Consider the following 24,161-nt stretch of genomic DNA (forward strand, 5'->3'; position numbering starts at 1 on the left):
TGCTGCTCAGTGATGGAGAGACTGGGCAAGGCGGAGAAGTTAGGGAGAGACTGGCTGCCTTTGAGTAGTTTATCTGTTGAGAATAGTTTAGGCTGAAGAGGAAGGGTGGTATCATGATCGGCTGGAGGGTGGACCTGCCTGTCCCACCTACAATGAGACCAGGCCAGTCCATACACTTGGCATCCTTCACCTAGGGGTTCTTTCCAGGGGTGATTGTAAGCCCTCATCCCTCAATAACTTGAAATTTTATAGAATCTCAGTATCTGAGAATTAGGAGGTAGCTTAGAAGTTATTCTAAGTGTCCAACCCTAAAATGCAAGTCTTTGACGTCACCTTCTTCGTTTTTGCCTTCCCCAGCTAGTTCTTACCAAGTCCTGTCAAGTCATTCTCCAATATATCTCTCTGATCCATCTCTCCTTTCATTACCACCTTCATCTTTCACTTAGATTGCCATAAAGTACTATGGAAACTGGCCTTGAAACACTGACTTGTTAGATCTTACACTGCTTTTTGGAGCAGCACAGAGCTCTGCTCTCTCTTCACTCTGACAAGCAATCAAATATGTGAAGACACTTACCACTTTCTACCTTAACTGTTTTCTTTTGTGATTTAAGGAACGTTTTAGTCTTTCCTTTTAGATATGTTTTCCAGTTTATCCCTGTACTAGGCGTCTGCTTTAAGTTCCAGTTTTCACTGTGGTCTTCCAGGCTGAAGACAGCCATCCAGCTAGTGGTCTCTGCAGAAGGAACCATGACTTCCTGCAGGTCATTCAGCCAAACCCACTTTTTCCTTCTTTCCCCTTCCTCCTAGATAAAAGCTAGAAGTTGGGTTCATGAGTCTCCTTTGGGGAAGGCAGCCTACCAGTATCCTGGGGGCAGCTGATGCAGTCAGAGATCTTTAGTCTGGGTTCAGGTGGAACAGCACCAGGAAAAGGAGCCTTTTCTATGGGATCTGGGAACAGAGTGGGAAAACAGAGGTGAAGATCACTGAGGACCCAGAAGGCAAAAGATTCCTGAGTTATTTAAATACCAACCAAGCTGAGAGTGCTTCACAAGATCAAAAGAGAAACTTGGAAGCTCTGTAAATGTTGGCAATATGTATGCAGCCAGACAGCCCAATGTAGTGGCTTGAGCTCCAACCTTAGAATCCGTGCAAGTGTTACACCATGCTCCCCAGATTCTTTACCGCTCTGCTGAGAGGTTGGGTTCTAGGTCCTCTCACCTTGAATGTGGGCTCTGTGATTGCTTAATAGAATATGATGGAGTGATGCTATGCCAGTTTCCAAGCCCAGACATTAAACTGGCAGCTTCCACATAATCACTCCCGGAACCTAATCACCATTCTGTGAGAAAGGCTGTGTGTAAGTGTGAAGCCAACCGCTCTAGCTGAGGCCTCAGACGACTTCCAGCATTAACCACCAGACATGGTTCAGATGTAAATGAAATGATCCCAACATCCAGCTTCTTTTGGCTGAGCTCCTAGGCATCAGGGAGCAGAGACAAGCCACCGTTCTGTGCCTTTTCCAAATTCCTGACCCACAGAATCCATGAGCATGGTAAAGGGGTGGTGGCTACCCCACTAAGTTTGGGTATGTAACACTAAACTGAAACGGAACCTTAGAGTCTTAAGACTCCAAATGTTTGCGCATCTTTATCAGTCAAAAAATTGTATATGTTATATAAACATATTACTTAAACATTTACTTTACATATTACAATATAATGGATGAATTAGTGATGAAGTAAATGTTTCTAAATACCTTATTGGTTAATGGTACAATACACCTTTTCACAATAAAAATGTAAGAGCAAAGTGAGAAACATTTTTGAAATCATAGCTTAATATTTTTTTAAAATTCTCACCTGAGGATATGTATATTGATTGCAGAGAGAGAAAGACATCCATCAGCTGCCTCCCATACATTCCCTGACCAGGGATTGAACCCACAATCTAGGTATATGCCTTGACTGGGAATCAAACCCGCAACATTTTGGTCTATGGGATGATGCTCCAACCAACTGAGCCACCTGGTCAGGGCCAGAGCTTCACATTTCTGAGTCTAGCTGAAAGTTTATTTTAGCTTGATAGTTTCAATGACCTTCATACCTGAAAAGAATACCTCTCAAAAACATGTAAATCCAAATGGAATGGGTGCTGCTTTGGCTGCATTTACTACTTTAATAGATGAGCTAAAATCCAGTGAAATTACTCATTTAGAAGACTTGTAACAGATCATAAAATTATTTCCAACAGCAAATAACAGTATGATGCATTGTTTGGGACCACTACATGGATCACTACATCCTGTAGCACATAAATTGCAGTCCATCATCATAAGCTGTGGGTTTGCCTCTCTTTACCTTAGGTTACTGATCTTATCAGAGGTGAACCATGACATTTGGATCTCAGTGAGGGCACCAGTGTCATTGAATAGTAATAAAAGTTAACTTCATTGTATTTTTATCTTTAAAAATTAGAAATGTTGATCATTTTTTCTGCATGACACCAGTGAATATTCTGCATACCGCCTGTGGGACACACACCCCATCTTGACAGCCCCATCAGAGGGTTCCGTGCCCTAAGCTCCTTGCCAGCAGAGGTAGAGCTGAGGGCTTCATGAGCATTTCCAGTGGGTTAGGCCCCGCCAGGCTGGAACTGCAGTGGAGGCCAGCTCAGGCAGGAGAGGTGGGGGCCTCCACACAGGCTGAAGCTCACCGGGGTTGATAAATGATGCTAAGTAATGCTTTTCAGGAGTGTCCCTGCTGTGCATTGCCTGTTAAGCTTACTACTGAATAGTTGCTTTTAAAATAATTTTAAATAAGGCTTTTTCAACTCTGGTTGTAGCCATGAGCTCTGCCAGAAAATGAGTTGTTCGTAGTCTCTCCTAAATTATAAAGTGAAGGGTTTTTTCCCCCCCAGTTGCTGAGGAAAGTCTTCAGCTAACAAGTCAGTCACCATCCTTTGAACTTCAAGCAAAACTGACTCCGGGGGGGGGGGTTACAAGATGAAAAAATAATTTGTGTTTGGCCTGAGAGGATGAGGTGGTGGAAAGGTCTTCGCTGAGCTCTGCAGATGCTTCCCCAAGAATAGGGGAAGCATGCTGTGACCCTTGAGAGCATACACAAAACAAGTCTTAAGCACAGATTCACTGAAAACCCTAACTACGCGTTGAGTTGGAAACACCAGAGGAGTGGGCACTTGAGACTGAGGTCAGGATGGAGCTGAGAAGGAGAAGAGTGGCAAAGACACTGAAATGAACCCCAGGAATTAAAGAGGACCTCCAGTGGGCAGAGGGGCCTAGATCCTGGGCTTGAAGGAAACCTAATGGAAAATTATGTAATTTGATAAAGCAGATTAGAACGAGCAACAGGACTGAGTGGCGTAGTGGAAAGCTGAAAAATGCAGCCTTTTGTGTGACTGCAGTGGCCTCTCACGTTAGAGGATGGGCAGGCAGCCCAGTATAGGGAGTCTGCACAGGTTCCCCACTGATGGGGTGGAGGACTGCTGTTTTTTGACAAAAACCTTATAATTCAATTTAAATTTTTGAACTATGTGTAGGAGAGGCAGATCAGCATAGTTAATAGTGTAGGTTCTGGAGCCAAAGTTTTTGCCAGAGTTCAAATCTGAGCTTCACTGTGTACTAGCCTGGTGTCCCTGGGTAAGTTACTTCCTCATCAGATAATTGTAAGTGTGGAATCACTCAAACAAATTTAGCACAGTATACATTAGATGTTACGTCTTAGTTTTTATGTTACTTTGATACAGAAACACAAATGACCTCTTCACAACATTTAAAATGTATGTTAAAATTATATGGAGCAGTTATCAGTTTCATTCTATAAACTCATGCAGAGTATCCTATATAAAAGGATGGTCATCAATACCCAGAGTGCTAGAGCCAGATGTGAACCAAGTACCACATGTGCATAATTACTCTCAATTACACTGCGAAGCAGAGTCAAGTCCTATGGAGATACTGCTTCTCCAGGAGGTGAAGTCACTTTACCTAAGCTTGCAGAGCTAGGAAATTGTGGCGCCAGTTCAAACCCTCCGGGGCCTCATTCTAGAGACTGACCACTAGGGCCGCTTCCACGGCATCTAGATTCGGGCTATGGCTGTACAAATGTCGCCAAGAGGTGTTAGAGCAGGAAGTAGCTGCTACCAGATTTGTGTCCCCTAACTTTGTACCTCCAGGCCCAAGAGGGATGATGTGAACAACACAGACCTGATGATTCCGGGCTTACGTTGCTGGGTTTAATGACCTGTAGGGTCTCCGAAGCTCCAAACTCTGGAGACGGTTCAGGGATAGCCAAGAACGTTCTGAAAGAACAAGGGCCCTAACGTGTATCAAAACATAGAAAGCATGCTGCTTAGGGCCATATGGTAATGAGACACGTGGTAAGCCAGAAGTATATCCATTTGTAAGAATTTATGATCAAGACAGCATTTCCAGACAGTAGGGAAACAGACTACTATTCAATAAACGGTTAGGGGACCTCTGGCTCTCTACCTACAATGTCACACTGTTTTACACCCTGCCCCCACCCCATTAAAATTATTCACAGGCTAAAAATAAACCCTCGGTTAAGAATAAAACCAAAACTATAAAATTATGTTTAGAAGTTGGCCTTACTAAGCAGTATACGAAATTTAGGTATGATAAAAAGTCGACAGTTTTAACTTCATGATAATTAAATTGAGGAGGAAAATGTGAATGAACAAGATGGTGAAGGAGAATTTTGGTGTTTTCTAGTTTATATCGCTTGAATTTTACGCAATTAGAACTTACTGAGGAGACAACGTGGCTTACAGGTGGAAACAATGGAAAATGTTGGCGAGTAATTAACTTCGTACCATGGCTTTTAATCCATTGATCCTCCCTTAGGTACTTGGACTGTGTGAGGGTCGAAGAGCCACCACTAAAGCCTGCCATCTGTGAGATGGCTGTCCAAGAAGGCAATGTTCTTCTCGGACAGCCATCTCACAGCTTCCTGGAGGTGGTAGAATTTGATCTGGGCCTTGCAGAATAGGATTTCAGTCAGTGAGAGACAATGATCTTCCAGGTGAGGGAGGCCGAGGTTAGCGGCAGCCTCCAGTGCCCCAGTGCTCGGCACCCACACTCAGCGCCCACACTTAAAGTACATCAGCTCTGCACAGGTCTCCCACCCTGTCAACAGAAAAGTAATGGAGGAAGTGGTGAGAGTGGGTCTGAGTCAGATTTGGAGATTGGAATGTCAGTCCTGAGAAGTCAAAGGTTTAAGAGAATGCTAACTGGGCCGGGGCCCTCCTTACTGCCCTCAGGTGTGGATGGGGTGACAGATTCACCCAAGAGACTGATTTGGTTTGTGGCCAACAACACAGGATTAAACAGATGCTGAATCAGGCAGGTAGGCAAACCAGAAATGCGACCACAGCCCTGAGGCAGGGCCACCTCTCATTTCTTGCCATGCGGTGAACAAGAGAGTCCTCAACAACCCCCTTGGCTCTAACCCTGAGCTCACCAAACTACTCTCATTCCAGAATCAAGCTCAGCGCAAGACAGAATGCAAAGCATTCTGATCACTCATCATTGCTTATACAGCAGCATTCTGTAAATGACCATAAACAGAGAAGCAATTTGGAGCAACACTTTGCGGAAAAAAATGGCCTGAGTCAGGGAGGCAGCAGTAGGAGTGACAAGAAATCAGGTGGCCACAATGTGAAGCCCTCAGGATTTCCTGGTGGGCTAGAGATGGAAGGAGAGTCACAGATGCCTGTGCTTCTGGCCTGTGCAGCTGGAAGCCAGTGGCCCTCAACAGTGGGGTGGGGGTGGGCTGCAGATGAGGTAGCGTTCAGTCTGGGGTGTGCTTGTATTGTTGGGAGGGAGAAGGAGGTCTGGGCTGGAGACTTAAATGTGGGACAGGCTGGCATATAGACAGTGAGGACACTCACTTCAGGTGTCCTCAGTGGATAGGTAGCCCCTGCTGCTTATAGGTCTTCCTCTTCCCATGTTTCTCCACATTCCCCACCTCTTAGTGGGGAGGGTCTGGGACAGAGCCTTCTTCCTAAGGAGAAATAAGGGTTCCCTCCCTCCTGAGGGAAGGAGATTCTTTTCAGGTCCCTTTGCAGTGTTCTTCCCTTCCCAACCCCTCACCTGTCCCCAGGGCCTGCCCTGCTGAGGTTGTTACCCAGCGACAGGGCTGGTAAAGGAATCTGAGCCACCTGACCTGCTCACACTAAAGCACAACATGGGGACAGGAAAAACCTTGTCACTGTCACTTTAAGTGTCCTCAGGGAGGGGGTTCATTGCCCTGTGTTCACCAGCTGAGGTAGACAGAGAAGGAAGTGGATCTGGGTTTCAGAGAACACAGCCCAGCTGCCCCTGGGCCTGCTCACACATGAAAACTTCCTGCAATGAGAGCGGAAACAGGTGTCATCCCCACTATGACAGCCCCCAGAGCCTGGGCCAGAGGGGAGCCATGGACAGGCCCCGGGCTCTGGTCCTGCTCTTGGCACTGCTGACACTCTGCATCACTGCTGGTGAGTGGGGCAGCCAGAGAAAGGCACAGGCTGTGGGGATGTGATGGAGACTCAGCCTTGTGCCTTTCCTGTGTCTGTAACCCACAGGGACACCTGAGGTATGGGTGCAAGTTCAGATGGCCACCAGGACCCCGTCCTTCACTGTTTTCACTGTTCGCTGTGGCTTCCTGGGATCTAGCATTATCTCCCAGGTGACTGTGAGCTCCGGGGGGCCTGATGGTGCTGGAGGAACCAAGCTGGCTGTGTTGAGCCCAGAATTTGGCACCAAGAAGTGGCCCCCTGCCCATCAGGCCCACTGGGAAACTAAAACCAGCATCTCCCTCACCCTGGAAGAGCCTGATGGGAGAAGCCCCAGTCCTAACACCACCTTCTGCTGCAAGTTTACTTCCTTTCCTGAGGGCTCCCAGGAAGCCTGTGGGAACCTCCTCCTCGGCACCGACCAAGGTAGGGCTGATGAGGAGCAGGGCCCAGGGAGGGCAGGGAGGAGCTTGGGACACCAGCTGCCAATCTGGTATGTCTCTCTTTGTACACAGACCTTCCTGCCCTTACTCCAGCCCCTATTCTGCGGGCTGACCTGGCCGGGATCTTGGGGGTCTCAGGGATCCTCGTCTTTGGCTGCATCTACCTTCTCTACCTGCTGCATCGGCAGAAGCACCGGTGAGATCTAGCCCTGGCCAGGCCCAGTCTAAATCTTTACATCACTGGGCCAGCCACGTGCTTTTTTTCTCACCCTCCTAACTCTCTTCCAGCTCTGTCATGAAGCTTCAGCCACCCCTCAGCAGCCTCCCAACACAGACAAGAGCAAGGGTGAGGATCAGGGATGGCTTTGGAGCAGGGAACTGGGTGGGCGGGAACTGGCTGGGCTGGAGCTGGGGCCATGATGTGGAACCTCACTTGGGCCTTTTCCCCCATTACCCATGCAGGCCGCCAGCCAAGTCTCCCTGGCTTCTCCCCACATCCCCTACGCCACCATCACCGCCAACTACTTCTGCCCGGCGGATCTGGACACAGTCCTTCCACCCCAGCCATTGTCCAGGTGGGCGCCGATCCCCACCCACACAACACACCCACCTGCCCCCTGGGCACCTCTGCCAGCCTCTGCTTGCAGCAGTTTCATCTCCGTTGAGAATGGACTCTATGTTCAGTCAGGAGAGAGGCCTCCCCACACCCATTCCAACCTCATCCCTTTCTCTGACCCTCGGGAGCCCAGAGCCGAGGAGGGACATATAAGAGTTCAATGAAAGGGGCCCCAAGTCTACTCAGCCTTCTCACCTCCCAGGCCTCTGGGACCCCCTTCCTTTGGTGTTTGTACATCTTATTAGGCCTCTGGTAAGTGTTTCCATGTCCATGCAGCCAGGGCCCACTTACTGTGGATGTGGTCAGCATATGTGCTCATGTGGGTTACGTGTGGGCACCTGTGTATGTGAGAGGTGACAAAACCCATACCAGGTCGTTTCCTGTTTTCAAGTCCCCAGCCCTCCCAGGCAATGTCAATAATTAAGTTAACAGAAATGGTTTATTTGACTAAGGTCTTGGCTGGCCTTTTCTTCTTTGGGAGCCTAAGAGGTTAGAGGTATTTTTGACTGCTGGGAGGTAAGAGCCAGGTTAGAGTCAGAGGAGGCAGGGCACCAGTACAGGACAATTTCCCCCGCCCCGGCCCCTCCCAGACAAGGGGTTCCTGGGGCTGGGGTGGCCGTGTCAGGCAGGGGACTCCTGGCCCTATAGGCCTTGCTGAGGGGTGCCAGGTGAGATTGACAGAACTGGGGGTCCGATGGCCACAGGCAGGATAGTCCATGTTCAAACCCCACCATATCCTAGGAGAGCACAAAGGTTTCTGGGGCTTCAACTTGAGAAAAGACCTTGTGGTTAGACCTGTTGTCCCTACAACAGGGCTCTCTGAGATGGCCTGGGGATGAGCCCTGATGTCTCCCCTCCAGAGTTGACACTCAGAGGCAGGGGACTTACCTCATATCTGCCCACAGTGGCTTCCTTTTGCTCCCCCTCTGTCACTAGGGCACCAGGACTACTCCCCACTGGCCACTAGCAGACAGGCCCACTTGACACAGGGGCTGAACTCACACTCCCCTGCCCACTTGTCTTCCTGCCCAGGATGCAGCTCTCCTGTAAAAGGACCCAGCGGCCTGGGCCTCATCGCACGTCTGCCACCTAAGACAGCGTGTGGGAGAGCTCTGCAAGCTGAGAGGCTCCACGGGAGCGTGGCAGATTGCGTGAAGCGTGGGAGACAGTGGAGCTCTGGAGCCAGGCTGAGCCTGCACTTCCAACCAGGGCAAGTCCTAGTTCAGGGGCATACCTGCTGCTTGGCCCCTTCCTTGGTCCTCCATATGGGAGATCCCATGTAGAACCAGTTGCCAAGCCAGGAACCACCTCTTGTGCCTCTGCCTGACTTAGGGAGAACCTGCCTGGAGATTCTGTCCAACCACAGAATCTTCTAGCAAACCAGTTTACTATTCCAGTCATGCTCAGAAGAGGCCTTCCCAGAACCCAGGCCCATCTAGCCACCAACTCCATGCTGTGCTAGGGAGAAGGTGGACCAGACATAGCGTGGGGGTGGTGAAGGGCTTACTGGGCCTGCCTCCCTCAGTCATCGAACATCCTCCTCCTCTGTGGAGCCCCTGGCACTTGCCTAGACAGTTTAGTGGTCCCTGCAGGGCTGGGGGTTTAAGGGAGAGAGAAGGGGTTGCTGAGGAAGTCCACAGGTGGGTTGAGGGTGAGAAAGATGTCAGTGAGCGAGGGAGTAGCTGAGGGCCCAGCCGCTTTGGAACCATGTCGAGACCAGGGACAGGGGTTTGGGGGGCAGTGGGGCTTACAGGGTCTCAGGGGAGGCTTTAGGTTTACTTCTCTAGGAAGGGAAGTGCAGTTTATGGGACAAGGGGAGCTCTGAGGGACCCCCAGCCCCAGCCCAACTGCCAGCCAGGATACTTGCCTCTAAGTGAGTTGAGGGAGAGGTCCTCTGGCCTGAGCTGGCCTTCCACAAACAAGCTCAGGAGGCCACAGCCCAGCCTGGTCTTGGTTGCACGCAGAATCAACATCCTGGAGACATAGGGAGTCTCTGCAGCTGGCCTGCTCCCCACTGTCCATCCCCAAGTGCCAGACCCAGCAGTGCTGAGGGGAGTAGCTGAAAGGACCCTGTTGTGGCTCTACACCGTGGGCATGTGGCTGGACACAGCCTGCGGGATCCGCAATCCAGGCCCCTTCTCAGACCCAGTCTGAGAGATCATCCTCACCTTTGTTCAATGAGAGGGGAAATTGAGGCCCAAAAGAGGACTTGCTCAAATGGACAGAACTGAATCAGCCCCAGGACATCCACAGACAGGCATCCCGGTTGTGCCCTCAGACATAATCCGAGAGAAGGCTTGCGCTTTGAACTTGCCCTGGGTTTGATCCCAAGGGCTACTTACTCCTTAGCTGTGGGACCCAGAAGACTTAACCTCTGGAGGCTCACTAGGTTCATCTGGTGCCTAGTAGGGGTGGTAAGGCCTGAAGGGAGTGAGGGACTGTGCAGTAGGGCTCAGTACCAAGCAGCTCTGCCTGGGGTATCTTATCTGGGACTTCACCAACCCCAAGGGGTAGGTAGTAGGTATTTTCAATAGCGTATTTAACAGATGTGGAGCCTGAGCCCCGGGTGAGGGACTGGAAGGCAGAGGTGCTCTTAGGAGGTGGGGAGAGGAGGCCTGGGACTCCTACCCGTCTGGTCCTGGACACATTAGCTGCCCCAGACTCCGCCTCCCTGCGGCGATGGGGAGAGGCCAGAGGGGGCTGGAGGGTACCCACGGAGTCCGGGCCCTCGGGTTGGACCAGTCGGCCCTGCGATGACAGCCGCTGCCCCACTGCGCGGCTGCCCCCGAGGGTTCCCGGGAGGTACTTCTGCAGAAGACACCAACCCTGCCTGAGAGAATAGGATCCTCGGAGGCGTCTTGGGGTCTCAACAGAGTTGCGACCAACCAGCGACCGCCACCCCGACCCCCTCCGCAGCCTGTCCTTGCCCAGCAGCACGCTGGGCTGAACCGTGACCACCTTCACCCTCGGTCAGCTGATCCCCCAAACCCCACCCCAACCCCACTGTGGTCCAGCAGCGGGTCCTAGAATCTGTCTGCTCTGACCATCTGCCCCTCACTGACCGCGGAGCCCTCCTTCCATGGTCCAGCCCTAGCTACGCTCGTTTCCACCCCCAGCCCACCACAGCCCTCCTCCCTACCCATGTCCTGCCACCAGTCCCTGGAACTCACTCCTGGCCCCTTTATTTCCTCTAGTACTTCCCTCCCCTCGCCCCCCTCCCTCCGTTTGTCCCCAACATCTATGTGGCCCCCTGCTCTTTCTGATCCCTGTCGTGCAGGCTGCTCTTTGTTCTGAACCCCCAGCTGCCACCACCTTGTCTGGACCCCTAGGAGGCCAGTCAAGGTGCCCAGCAGCCAAACTCCCCGCCCTCAGGCCCTCTGGGGACCTGCTGGAAAGAACCCCGCGCCCATGCAAAGTGCTGGAATCTGGGGTCCACGACCGCCCGCCCGCTGGGGGAGTGGGGTGGTGGTGGTGGTTGCAGTGGGTGACCACCAGCCGCCAGTTTGCTGGGGAGCCTCATCCCCTTGCCAGGTGTGCTGCAGAACACTGGGCCGCGTTGTGACCTAGCTCCCAGCCCCTGCTGGGCGCCCACCCCGCTCGAGCTGAGATGGCCAGGAGACTGCAACAGTGAAGAGCATGGGCCTGAGACCTGGAAAGAAGGAATCAGACAGGGAGGTGTCAGGGCTCAGCCAGCAAGACAAGATGCTGGCCAGCGTGAGACAGTGGTTGAAAGGGACAGAGTTGAGCTAAGAGAGCCTGCTCTTCCCTGGGCCTCTCCCAGACCCCATAGAGGAGTAGCTCCCCCAAAAGAAACCACAGACTGTGCCCTCATTTTCAACACAGGGAAGCACAAATGCAGAGGATACTGTATTAATAGACCCGTTGGCCCAGTCACGGGCAGGGGAAGCTCTCCAACTTCAAAACTGCTGATGTGGCCAGTGACATCTGGAATTCCCATAGCTGGGTCCTTAAATAGTTTTCTTTCAGCATCTGTGAAACGAGTCAACTCACTTGGAAAGCTGGGCTGTTTGGAGAAAAGTAAATAAACTAACATTACAAATGTTAAAATTAAGATACCGGGGTGCTTTGAGAAGGCGCTCCAAGTAGACATTTAAAATAAAATCTGAAGGTAAGCGGGAGTTGTGTAGGCAACAATCGTGGGGAGACCCTTCCAGGCAGGGAAAAACAAAGGCCCTGAGGCTGAAAAGAGCTGGGCATGGCGGGGGCCCAAAGCAGCTCAGTATGTTTGAATCAAGGTGAGTGAGAGCAGCAGGCAAAGTTGACAGAAGGGATCAGGATTTTTTTTATTTTAAGATTTTATTTATTTATTTTTAGAGAGGGAAAGGGAGGGAGAAAGAGAAGGGGAGAAACATCAATGTGTGGTTGCCTCTCACATGGCCCCTGCTGGGGACCTGGCCCACAACCCAGGCATGTGCCCTGACTGGGGAGTGAACCAGTGACCCTTTGGTTGTCGGGCTGGTACTCAGTCCACTGAGCCACACTAGCCAGGGTGGGATCAGGATTTTATTGTAAGGGCATCATTATAAAATCCGGGGTGGGTTTTAAGCAGAGCAATAAAATAAACAAAAAGACCAATCTGGGTAAAAAAACATCTGTGTGGGAGGCAGGGCAGAAAAGTGGAAGTGGGAAGAACTGGGAAGCTATTGCAACCATCCGGATGGAAGATGGGGGTACCTGAGTAGAGGATGGTGGAATATAAATAGAAAGAAATGGGTAGAAAATAGATAGGGGGGAGGGCGAGAATAGCGGGGGAAATATAGAATCTAAAGAAGTTGAGACACGTGGTTATAAACTAAGGGGGGAGAAGGGTGGGGGAGGGAGTGTGCGGGTGGAGGGGAATGAAGGGGGGAATAGAACAACTGTAATGGTATAATCAATAAAATATATTTTTAAAAAAAGAAAGAAATGGATGGATTCAAAGTATGTTTTTGAGGCAGAGTTGTTCTTCATTGCTGGGAGGGGATCAAGGATGGTCTCAAGGGTGATGCCCTGTTTTTCAGCTTGAGTGACTAGGTAGAAGGAGTGCCATTCACTGAGATGGAAGATGGATAGGAGCATGTTCCAGGGAATGGGTGACAATCAAGAAGCCAATAAGAGACAGATTAAGTTGAGATGCTTGAGAAACAGACAAGGTGAAAGCATATGGACCCCTCCATGGAGCCCAGACCTTGTCTTAGGAAGGGGAAACATCTCACAAAATATTGATGAGAGAAATCAAAAGTTATAAATAGAGGGGTATATCATATTTATAGATTGGAAGGCTCATTGTTAAGAGTCCAATTCTTCCCAAATGTACATCTACAGGATTAACGCCTTCTTAATAAAAATTCTACCAGACTTCTTTGTAGAAATTTGCCAGCAGATTATAAAACTTACAGGGAAAACCAAAAGTACCTACTGCAGAAAAAAACAAAACAATTTTGAATAAGAATAAAGTTGGAAAACTCACACTATTGGCTTCAGAACTTACATAAAAGTAAAGAATTCCAAAGGTTTGGGGAGATGTAAGCCAAGAAATCTAGATGAAGACCAAATATACCTGGCAAATGTATTTTGGTCATCTGAATGACCATATATATATATTTTAATGTCCTTTTTTGAAATCATTTTTCTTTTTCTTTTTTTAAAAGATTTTTGTTTATTTATCTTTAGAGAGGAAGGGAAGGAGAGAAGGAGAGAAATATCAATGTATGGTTGCCTCTCATGAGTCCCCTGCTGGGAACTGGCCCGAAACCCAGGCATGTGCCCTGACTGGGAATCGAACCGCGATCGTGTGGTTCGCAGGCCCGAGCTCAGTCCACTGAGCTACACCAGCCAGGTGAAATCATTTTTATTTTTCAATTAGAGTTGACATATAATATTACATTAGTTTCAGATGTACAACATATTGATTAGACAGTTATGTAACTTACAAAGTGATCACTCCAGGAAGTCTCATACCCATCTGACACCATACACAGTTATCACAGTATTATTGACTATATTCCCCATGCTGTACCTTACATCCTTGTGACTGTTTTATAACTGGCAATTTTCACACCTTAATCCCTTCCCCTCATCCTTTGAAACCCCTTCCACCTGGCAATCATCAAAATGTTCTCTGAATCTATGAATGGAATGTTTATGTTTGTTCGTTTTGTCTTGTTTTTTAGATTTCACATGTAAGTGAAATCAAATGGCATTTGTCCTCCTCTCTCTGACCCATTTCACTATTGTAATACCCTCTAGGTCTATTCCTATTGTTGTAGATGGCAACATCTCACTGTGGCTGAGTAATATTCCATTGCATATATGTATACCTCTTATTTATCCATTCATCCATCTATGAATACTTAGATTGTATCCATATCTTGCCCATTGTAAACAATACTGCAGTGAATATAGGGATGCATATGCCTTTTTGAATTAGTGTTTTGGATTTCTTTGGACAAATACCCAGAAGTGGAATTGCTGGGTTCTTCTTTGTCCCTTATTATAGCCTTTGTTTTAAAGTCTCTTTTGTCTAAGTATTGCTACCCCAGCTTTTTGTTTGTTTCCATTTGTATAAAATATCTTTCCACCCCTTTACTTTCCGTGTGTATGTCTTTCAGTCTGAAGTGGGTCCCTTCTTCTTTTTTTATTATACTTTAAAAGTTTTTTATTAGTTTAATTTCAACCAAGTGAGGGTACATGCCAGGGAGCAAGAAACCAAATGTTCTAAAATGGGTCTCTTGGAGGCAGCATTTGTATGGGTCTTGTTTGTTATCCATTCAGCTACCCTGTGTCTTTTGATTGGAACATTTAATTAATTTACATTTAAAGTAATTATTGATAGGTATGTAGTTATTGCCATTTTATTATCCATATTTTAATTTTTTATTTTTCTTAAAAGACGACCTTTTAACATTGCTTATAATACTGGTTTGGTGATAATGAACTCCTTTAGCTTTTTCTAGTCTGGAAAGCTCTTTGTCCCTTGATTCTAGATTATGGCTTTGCTGGGTAGAGTAATCTTAATTGTAGTTCTTTGCTTTTCATCACTTTAAAGATGTCGTGCCAATCCCTCTGGCCTGCAAAGTTTCTGTTGAGAAATCAGTCTTACAGGACCTCCCTTGCAAGTAAATAATTGCTTCTCTCTTGCTTCTTTTAAGATTCTCTCTTTGTCTTTGACCTTTGGCATTTTAAATATGATGTATCTTGGTGTGGGCCTCTTTGGGTTCATCTTGTTTGGAACTCTCTGTGCTTCACAAACTTCTATGACCCTGTCCTTCACTGGGTGAGGGAAATTTTCTGACATTCTTTTCAGAAAAAATTTTCAGAAAAATTTTTTCAGAAAATTCTGACATTATTTTGTCAAACAGGTTTTCAATCCTTTGCTCTCTCTCTTCTCTTTCTGGTACCCCTATGATGTGAATGTTGTTATACTTGATGTTGTCCCAGAAGCCCCTTAAACTATCTTCACTTTTTAAAATTCTTTTTCTTTTTGAAGTTTTCACTGGGTGTTTTTGGCTGCCTTGTCTTCAAAAATTTCTGATTCAATCCTCTGCTTCATCTAATCTGCTGATGACTCTATCTAAGGATTCTTCATTTCAGTTGTATTTTTCATTTCTGACTGGTTCCTTTTTATGTTTCTTTTAATCTCCATTTTATGTTTTCTACCTCTATTAAAGTTCTCACTTGAGTTCATCTGTTCTCCCCTTAAGTTCACTGAGCATTTTTATAACCAGTGTTTTGAACTCTGCATCTTGTATTTCCATTTTGTTTAGTTCTTTTACAGTTTTGTTCTATTTTTTCTGTTGGAACATGTTTCTTTGCCTGCTCATTCTGGCTACCTTCCTGTGTTTATTTCTATGTATTAGAGCTTCTCCATCTCCCCATCTCGGTAGAGTGGCCTTAATGTAATAGGTGTCCTTGGGACCCCAGTCTCCCTAGTCACCTTTTCATCCCTCAGTGGCATGTCCCCAGCAGGTCCTCGGGAAACCAGGCTCCTGTCAGTGCTGACACAGCCCCAGGTTGTCCCAAAGCCACAGCATTTTTCCCCTCTGACACCCTAAGGACATGAACTTCCTTCAGCATGCAGGAGAAGCCAAGTTCATGGGAAGAATTTATATTTCTTATAAATTCTTATAAGAATTTTCTTATCAATCACATATCACAAGAATAAAAGGCAAGTTATTAATGAATGTGTCCTGGAAGATACTTTGCATCCTTCATCTAGTCCCCAAGGATCCAAACATAATGAATGAGCTTTAACAGGCCTCAAACTCCCCAGTGACAAGAGACAAAAATGAGCCACAGCAAGATGGAGACTAGCCCTGGCTGGTGTAGCTCAGTGGACTGAGTGCAGGCTTTGAACCAAAGGGTCACCAGTTCGATTCCCAGTCAGGGCACATGCCTGGGTTGCGGGCCAGGTCCCCAGTGGGGGCCATATGAGAGGCAACCATACATTGATGTTTCTCTCCCTCTCTTTCTCCCTCCCTTCCCCTCTGTCTAAACAGAAATAATAAATAAAACATTTTTTAAAAGATGGAGATCAGATGAGACTTCTGCACGAAGGTAGGACCCCTAAAACACTAAACCCTCAGATAGTGAGCTAGAAGAAAAAGCAGAGGAGGTGGTAGGGTTGAAAGAATGAAAAATACCTCCCAAGAGCATCCCTAACCACTCATAACACTCTCAAGGGTTTAGACCAGACTTCACAGTGCTATGAGGCTTGGAAAATACAAAGCCAACAATGTCATTTAATGCAACCCCCTAATGGGTAGCATACCTGACCTAGCAGATGTAGACATAGATCTCCTCTGGAGAAAGGCACTTAGATCTAGGCCTCACAGGATTCCCACAGATTAAGTTCCAAGTAATGAAATAACAATTTAAAAAATCATGAAGTACAACCCTGGCTGGTGTGGCTCAGTGGATTGAGTGCTGGCCTGTGAACCAAAGGGTCGCCAGTTCGATTCCCAGTTGGGGCACATGCACAGGTTGCAGGCCAGGTTCCCAATAAGGAGCACATGGGAGGCAACCACACATTGATGTTTCTCTCCTTCTCTTTCTCCCTCCCTTCTCCTCTCTAAAATAAATGAATAAAATATTTTTTTAAATAAAAAATAAAAAAATCATCAAGTACAATAAAACAAGTGCTCATGGGCAAGAGAACAGCAGAATCAGTTAACTGCAGAATTAGACCCTCAACAACTGCTGACATTAGAATTATCTGACACAGATTACAAAATAATGTTTAAGGAAATAAAATAAGACAGAAGTAGTATGAAACAGAAGCATGTAAAAATGACCAGATGGGGGGAAACCACAAATGGAAATTCTAGTAATGTGAAATATAAAAATTAAAATGAAAAAGTAAATGGATAAATTAAACAACAAATTGGATACAGCTGGAGATAAAAATTAGTGGGCAGATTAAAGATAGGTCCAAATATGTTACTAGAATGCAACATGAAAACACAGAAATGGAAAATATGAAGGAAAAAATTCAGAAGTAAAAGAGTGAGAATGTCTGCCATTTCTGATGGCAGATAATATGACTTAAGAAAGAGAGACTATGAAACTGGGAAAGAAGCAGTATTTGAAGACACAATGGCTAAGAATTTCCCAGTTTTGATTCAGGAAGCCCAACAAATTTGAAGCATAATAAATGAAAAGAAGTCCACAGTTAGAAGCCTTCTAGTGAAACTGTAAATGCCAAAGACAAAAAGATGTTAATAGACAAAATGAAAAGCCAGTTCTACAGAATAGCCACAAATAAACAGCTAACCTCTCGATGGAACTCCGAAGACAGTGAAATGCCACGTTTGCATGTTTGCACTTCACGTTTGCATTGTGAAGGAAAGGCAATGTCAACCTAAAGTTACATACTCAGACAAATTATTTTTAGGAACACTAGCAAAATAACATTTTCAGTAAAATAACATTTTACTTCCTTCTGTTACTTTCAAAAGTAACAGAAGGAAGTAAAGTCTGTGGGGCAAAAGGGAACGATGAGAAAAAAGGAGTAAGGATGCAGGTAAACCAGAACAAATATTGAGCTTACAAAACAATGGCAACAATGTCTCATTCATGAGATTTAAAATACCAATGTGGGGGGGGTGGGGTCCAGTTCTGGTTGAGTAAACACACTCCACCCCACCTCCTCTAGGACTGCAACTGAAACCCTGGACAGAATACATAAAGAAACTATTGGAAGACTTGGAAAAGTAAATAATAGAAGACAGATTGGAGAGACCTGTCAAAACTCAAGGGAAAATATGGCAGTGAGTTTACCGTTTTGTTTTGTTTTTATCCTCCCCTATCTCCCAGCTCAGGCTCAGTCAGAACAGCCGGAATCCCCCGAGAGCATAGCAGGCTCAGGGGAAGAGCTCCAAGAGAAGTTCTCTCTGTCAGAGGACGAGGACAGAGCGAGTAGGGGGAAACCTTAGTTTCACCTCTAACCCATCCAACCTTGCCCCAAAGCAAGTCCCTCTCCCAAAGATGCCCTCTTGTCACAGCAGTGGCAACATAGCAGCATGAGCAACATACATGACCACAGTGACAGAGAAACTAGAAGAGAGAAAACAATCCTTTTGCCAGACCACAAAAACTAACAACGGGAGCCCCTACGGTTGAAAAAGAGTAGGGGAAATCCCCCCCGCTTTTTACTCACTGTTGCCTCCCACTGCTTCCCCCCAGGTGGAAGATGCAGTAACAGGAAATAGGTGACAAGAAGTGCCTGAGAAAACTGAAACACTGTCTTTCTCTATTTAAGAGAAGGAAGCTTGAGAAAGGGATTCCATAAGCTGCATATGAAGTCCCAGGCCCATCTCTGAGATACCGTACACAGAAGCAATCCATAAACACATACCAAAGACTTAGAGAACGAAACTGTGGTGTAGATGTCTCACCATAGTCTCAGAATGGCCTGGGGGCAAGGAGTGGAAAGAGAGGAGGAAAAGAAGAGGGTGGAATCCTCTTCTAGCAGGACAAATCCAAACACACAAATATTTAAAAATGCAAATGGTATTGGAACCACATCCCACAGAGGCCATGTTAGGACTTGTGGTCTGAATTTAATTAGCTCAATTGTCTATCAAAACAGAGAAATCAACAAACTTTAAAGGATTTTAACAGGACCCAGCATCTCAGAAAAATACTTAAAATATCCTGGATGTTACCAAAATTACTTGACATACAAGAAATAGGAAAATCTCAACAACCCACATGCAAAAGATGCAAATGTTGGAATTTTTAGTCAAAGACTTTAACATTATGCTCCATGAAATAAAAGTGAACAGTCTTTTTTAAAAATACTTTATTTATTTATTTTTAGAGAGAGAGAAAGGGAGGGAGATAGAGAGGGAGAGAAACATCAATGTGCAAGAGTTACACCAATCCGTTGCTTCTCACATGCTCCTAGCTGGAGACCTGGTCCACAACCCAGGCATGTGCCCTGACTGGGAATCAAACCAGTGACCCTTTGGTTCACAGGCCAGCACTCAATCCACAGAGCTATACCAGCCAGGGCTAAAAATAATGAACAGAACTTTAAAGACCATGGGACAACATGAAAAGATTTAACATATGTATCTTTGAAATTCTGGAAGAAGAGATAGAGATCAATGCAAAAAGAAATATTTGAGCAAACAGTGGCTGAAAACTTCTCAGTGTGGTGGAAGAGATAAATTGAGAGATTTAAGGAGCTCATGCAACCCCAGACAGGAGAAAGTCAAAGAAAACCATGTCCAGACACATCAGAAACTAAAGATAAATAAATGAAGCTCCAAACCAGCCAAAACATAAGAAAGCAGGGGAACAATATATATACATGACTGCAGGTTTTTCATCATAAAATGTAGAGGCAGAAAGATAGCAGAAATACATTTTTCCCCATTTTCCTTTTCAAAAAAATTTTAATCAAATTTATTGGGCTGACACTGATCAATAAAATTACATAGGTTTCAAGAGTACAATTCTATGATAATACATCATCTCTATATTGCATTGTGTGTTTACCAAAATCAAATCCTCTTGTTATCATATGTCTGATCCCCTTTACCCTTCACTACCTTCCCTACCCCCTTCCCTCTGGTTACCCCCATATTGTTGTCTGTGTCTATGAGTTTTTGTTTGTCCAGTTGTTGCTTTCAGTTTTATATCCCAAATATGAGTAAAATCATATGGTTCTTGACTTTCTAACTTATTTCACTTATCATAATATTCTCAAGATCCATCCAGGTTGTTGCAAATAGTAGTATTTCATCTTTTCTTGTGGCTGAACAGCATTCCATTGTATATATGTACCACACCTTCTTTATCCAATCATCTACCAAAGAACGTTTTGGTTATTTCCATGTCTTGGCCACTGTGAATTATGCTGCAATGAACACAGGTGCATTTACAAATAAATATTTACAAATAAATGCATTTACATGCATTTATTTGCAAATAAATTTACAAATAAATTTGCAAATAAATTTGCATTTATTTACAAATAAGTGCATTTACAAATAAATATTTTCAAATTTTTCAAATAGATAACCAAAAGAGGGCTGCTGGGTCATATGGTTAAAACTACATGTTTAAAGTGCTGAAAGAGAACTGTCAACCCAGAATTCTGTGTCTAGTGAAAACATTCTTTCAGTAAAAAGGATATTTTCAAATGTTTCTATAGTGTCCTCACCTGGCATTGATATGCAGGCAATTCTGGCCTCATGAAATGAGTTTGGAAGTGTCCCCTCTACAATTTCTTGATAGAATTTGGGAAGGATTTGCATTAATCCTTCTTGAAATGTTTGGTAGTTTCAATGAAACCCTCTCATCCCAGGAGCATTTCTTTGTTGGTAGATTTGTGATTATTGACCCAATTTCCTTATTTATTATTGGTCTGATCAATTTTTCTATTTCTTTATGGCTTGACATTTGTAGATTAAATGTTTCTAGGAATTTATCTATTTCTTCTTGGATTATACAATTTGTTGGTGTATGATTTTTAATAATAACCTCATTATTTTGTATTTCAGTGGTATCAGTGTAATTTGTCCTCTTTCAATTATAATTCCATTTTTAAATAATTTTTTAGTTTTATAGTTGACATTCAGCCCTGTATAAGCTTTTTTCTTTTAAATATTTTATTGTTTATGCTATTACAGTTGTCTCAAATTTCCCCCTTTGATTCGCTTCAGTCAGCCCCCTCCCCATTCCCACAGTCAATTCCCTCACGGTTGTCAATGTCCATGCATATACGTATGTTCTTTGACTATTCCCTTCACCTTCTTTCAACCAGTCCCACTTCCCCCATCCCCTCTTACAATTGTCAGTGTGTTTCATGTTTCTGTGCCTTTAATTCTATTTTGGTTGTTAGTTTATTTTGTTCATTAGATTCCACTTATAAGTTAGATTATATGGTATTTGTCTTTCATTGACTGGATTCTTTCACTTAGCCTAATAGTCTCCAGTTCCATCCATAGTGTCGTAAAAGGTATGAATTCCTTCTTTTTCACCGCTGCATTGTATTCCGTGTGTAAATGTACAACAGCTTTTTTATCCACTCCTCTACTGATGGGCACTTAGGCTGTTTTCAGATCTTGGCTATTGTAAATAATGCTGCTATAAAGGTGCATATATTCTTTTGAATTCGTGTTGTGAGATTCTTAGGATACATTCACAGAAGTGGAATTGCTGGGTTAAAAGGTATTTTTAATTTTTTGAGGAAACCCCATACTGTTTTCTAGAGTGATTGCACCAATCCACATTCCCACCAACCGTGCACTAGGGTTCCCTTTTCTCCACACTCTTGCCAGCACTTCTTGTATGTTAATTTATTAATAATAGCCATTTTGGCTGGTGTGAGGTAATATCTCATTGTGATTTTAATTTACATCTCTCTGATGGCTAGTGATGTTGAGCATTTTTTCATATGTCTATGGGCCTTCTGTATGTCCTCCTTGGAGAAGTGTCTCTTCTCCTTTGCCCATTTTTTAATTGCATTGTGTGTCTTCCTGGTGTTGAGTTGTATGAGTTCTTAAATATTTGGGAGATTAAACCCTTTCTAATGTATCATTGGCAAATGTGTTCTCCCATTAGAGAGAGGGGAATGGAGGGAGAAAGAGAGGGAGAAAAACATCCACATGCAAGATAAACATTGATTGGTCCCTCTCCCACACCCTCAAGTGGGGACCTGATCAGCAATCCAGGCACGTGCCTTGACAGGGAACCTAATTGGTGACTTTTTGGTCTACAGAGCAATGCCCAACCTACCGAGCCACACCAGTCAGTGCTCCCTTTTCATTTTGGTTTCTTTAGCTATGCAGGAGTTTTTAATTTGATTAGTCTCACATGTTTATATTTTCCTCTGTTTCCCTTGCCCTGGGAGGTATATAAGCAAAAATACTGCTGTGTGAGATATGTGAAATTTTACTGCCTGTGTTTTCCTATAGGATTTCTATGTTATCACAACTTATATTTAAGTCTTGTATCCATTTTGAGTATATTCTGGTGTATGGTATAAGTTGGTGGTCTAGTTTCATTTTCTTGCAAATACTAGCCCCGTTCTCCTACCAGCATTTATTGAAGAGACTATCTTCATTCCACTGTATACTCTTGCTTCCTTTGTCAAATATTAATTGACCATAAAGGTGTGGATTTCTTTCTAGACTCTCTATTCTGTTTCATTGATCTATATGTCTGTTCTTATGCCAGTTCCAAACTGTTTTGATTACAGTGGCCTTGTAGTATAGTTTGATATCAGGCATTGTGATCCCACCAACTTTGTCCTTCTTTCTCAAGATTGCTGAGGGGTCTTTTTTGGTTCCATATAAATTTTTGGAATATTTGTTCTAGATCTGTGAAATATGCCATTGGTATTTTAGTAGGAATTGTGTTGAATCTATAGATTGCTTTGGGTAGTATGGACATTTTAATGTTAATTCTTCCAATCCATGAACATGGTATACGCTTCCACTTATTTCCACTTATTTGTACCTTCCTCAATTTCTTTCCTCAGTGTCCTATAGTTTTCCAAGTACAGGTCTTTCACCTCCTTGGTTAGATTTATTCCTAGGTAACTTATTTTTTGTTGTTGTTGCAATAGTAAATGAGATTGTTTTCTTAGTTTCTCTTCCTGATAATTTATTATTGGTGTATAAAAATGCCACCAATTTCTGAGTATTGATTTTGCATCCTGCTACTTTGCCAAAGTCATTTATTTTAGGGCTAGTAGTTTTTTGGGTGGAGCCTATTGGGTTTTCTGCATCATCTCTGAATAATGACAGTTTTACTTCCTCCTTTCTAATGTGGATACCTTTTATTTCTTCTTCTTGTCTGTAGCTATGACTAGAACTTCCAGTACTGTTGAATAAGAGTGGTGAAAGTGGACATCCCTGTCTTGTTCCTGGTTTTAAGGAAATTGTTTTTGAATTTTTCCCATTGAGTATGGTGTTGGCTGTGTGTTTTTCATATATGGGCTTTGTTATGTTATGATCCACCTATTTCCACTTAGCTGAGAGTTTGTATCATAAATGGGTACTGGCTTTTATCAAATGTTTTTCTATATCTATTAATATGATCACATGGTTTTTATCTTTCATTTTGTTTATGTGATGTATCACATTTATTGGTTTGCAAGTATTGTACCAAACTTGCATCCCCAGGAATAAATCCCTCTTGTACAAGTTTAACGTGTACTGCGTAGTGATTTGACTTACATATATTATGAAATGATTGTCATGATAACTTCAGTTAACATCCATTATCTCATATTTTTTAAAAGGATATTCTCAAATGAAGGAAAGCTGAATGTATTCATAAACTGGCACACCTAATCCCGTGCAAAAAAAAATGCTAAAAAAAAGTTCCTCACTGGGAAGAGAATGACACCACAGGAAAATTTGGAATTTCAGAAATGCAGCATGAGCCACAGAAATAGTAATAATCCAGACGAATTTAAAAGATTCCTTTTCTCTTTTAAAATTATTTAAAATATATATGACTGTTGATATAACATTATCTTGTGGGATTATCCATGACTGTAGATTTAACACATATAACAATTACAACATAAAAGGGAGAGGCTAGAGGGATCTATGTGGCTTTCAATTTTCTTCAGTTCACTTGAAGTGGTAAAATAGTAATTCAAACAAAACTGTTAAAAAGTAAACCTACATACAATAATCCCTACAACAACCACTAAAAAAATATGCGAGTTTGCCTTAATAAGTGCTATTGTGGCAACTGGAAATCTACAGGCAAAAGAAAAACGTTTTTGTTTGGGGTGATGAAAAGATTTTGTACATAGATTGTGGTGATGGCTGTGCAATATTGTGAATATAAGTAATGACACTGAATTATATACTCCAAAAAAGTTAAAATAGGAATTTGTTATGCATATTTTACCACAAGTTTTAAAAATTAATAATGTAATACACCAAAAAACGTTAAATTGTATACTTCAAATGAGTGGATTGTGTGGCATGTGAATTATATCTAAGAAATAATTTTTTTAAGTAGGGCCAAAAATCTTAACTATATATGCTTGAAAATAAAGAGATACACAAATAATTCTTGAATCAAAAAGAAAT

The 24,161-nt window shown here is 44.1% G+C and overlaps 1 protein-coding gene across 1 annotated transcript; it reads left to right on the forward strand.

Annotated features, from left to right (window-relative positions):
* Window positions 1-6,318: 6,318 nt before the first annotated feature.
* Window positions 6,319-10,977, forward strand: PVRIG (PVR related immunoglobulin domain containing). Its single transcript, XM_037054955.1, has 5 exons — window positions 6,319-6,519; window positions 6,607-6,963; window positions 7,053-7,176; window positions 7,269-7,326; window positions 7,443-10,977. Exons 1-5 carry the CDS (start codon window positions 6,378-6,380, stop codon window positions 7,758-7,760), a joined length of 999 nt encoding a protein of 332 aa, XP_036910850.1. The 5' UTR covers window positions 6,319-6,377; the 3' UTR covers window positions 7,761-10,977.
* Window positions 10,978-24,161: the final 13,184 nt, after the last annotated feature.

This window comes from Sturnira hondurensis, unplaced genomic scaffold (genome assembly GCF_014824575.4).
Source record: "Sturnira hondurensis isolate 20B ecotype Veracruz unplaced genomic scaffold, ASM1482457v3 Scaffold0008380, whole genome shotgun sequence".
In the NCBI taxonomy this organism is placed as follows: domain Eukaryota; kingdom Metazoa; phylum Chordata; class Mammalia; order Chiroptera; family Phyllostomidae; genus Sturnira; species Sturnira hondurensis.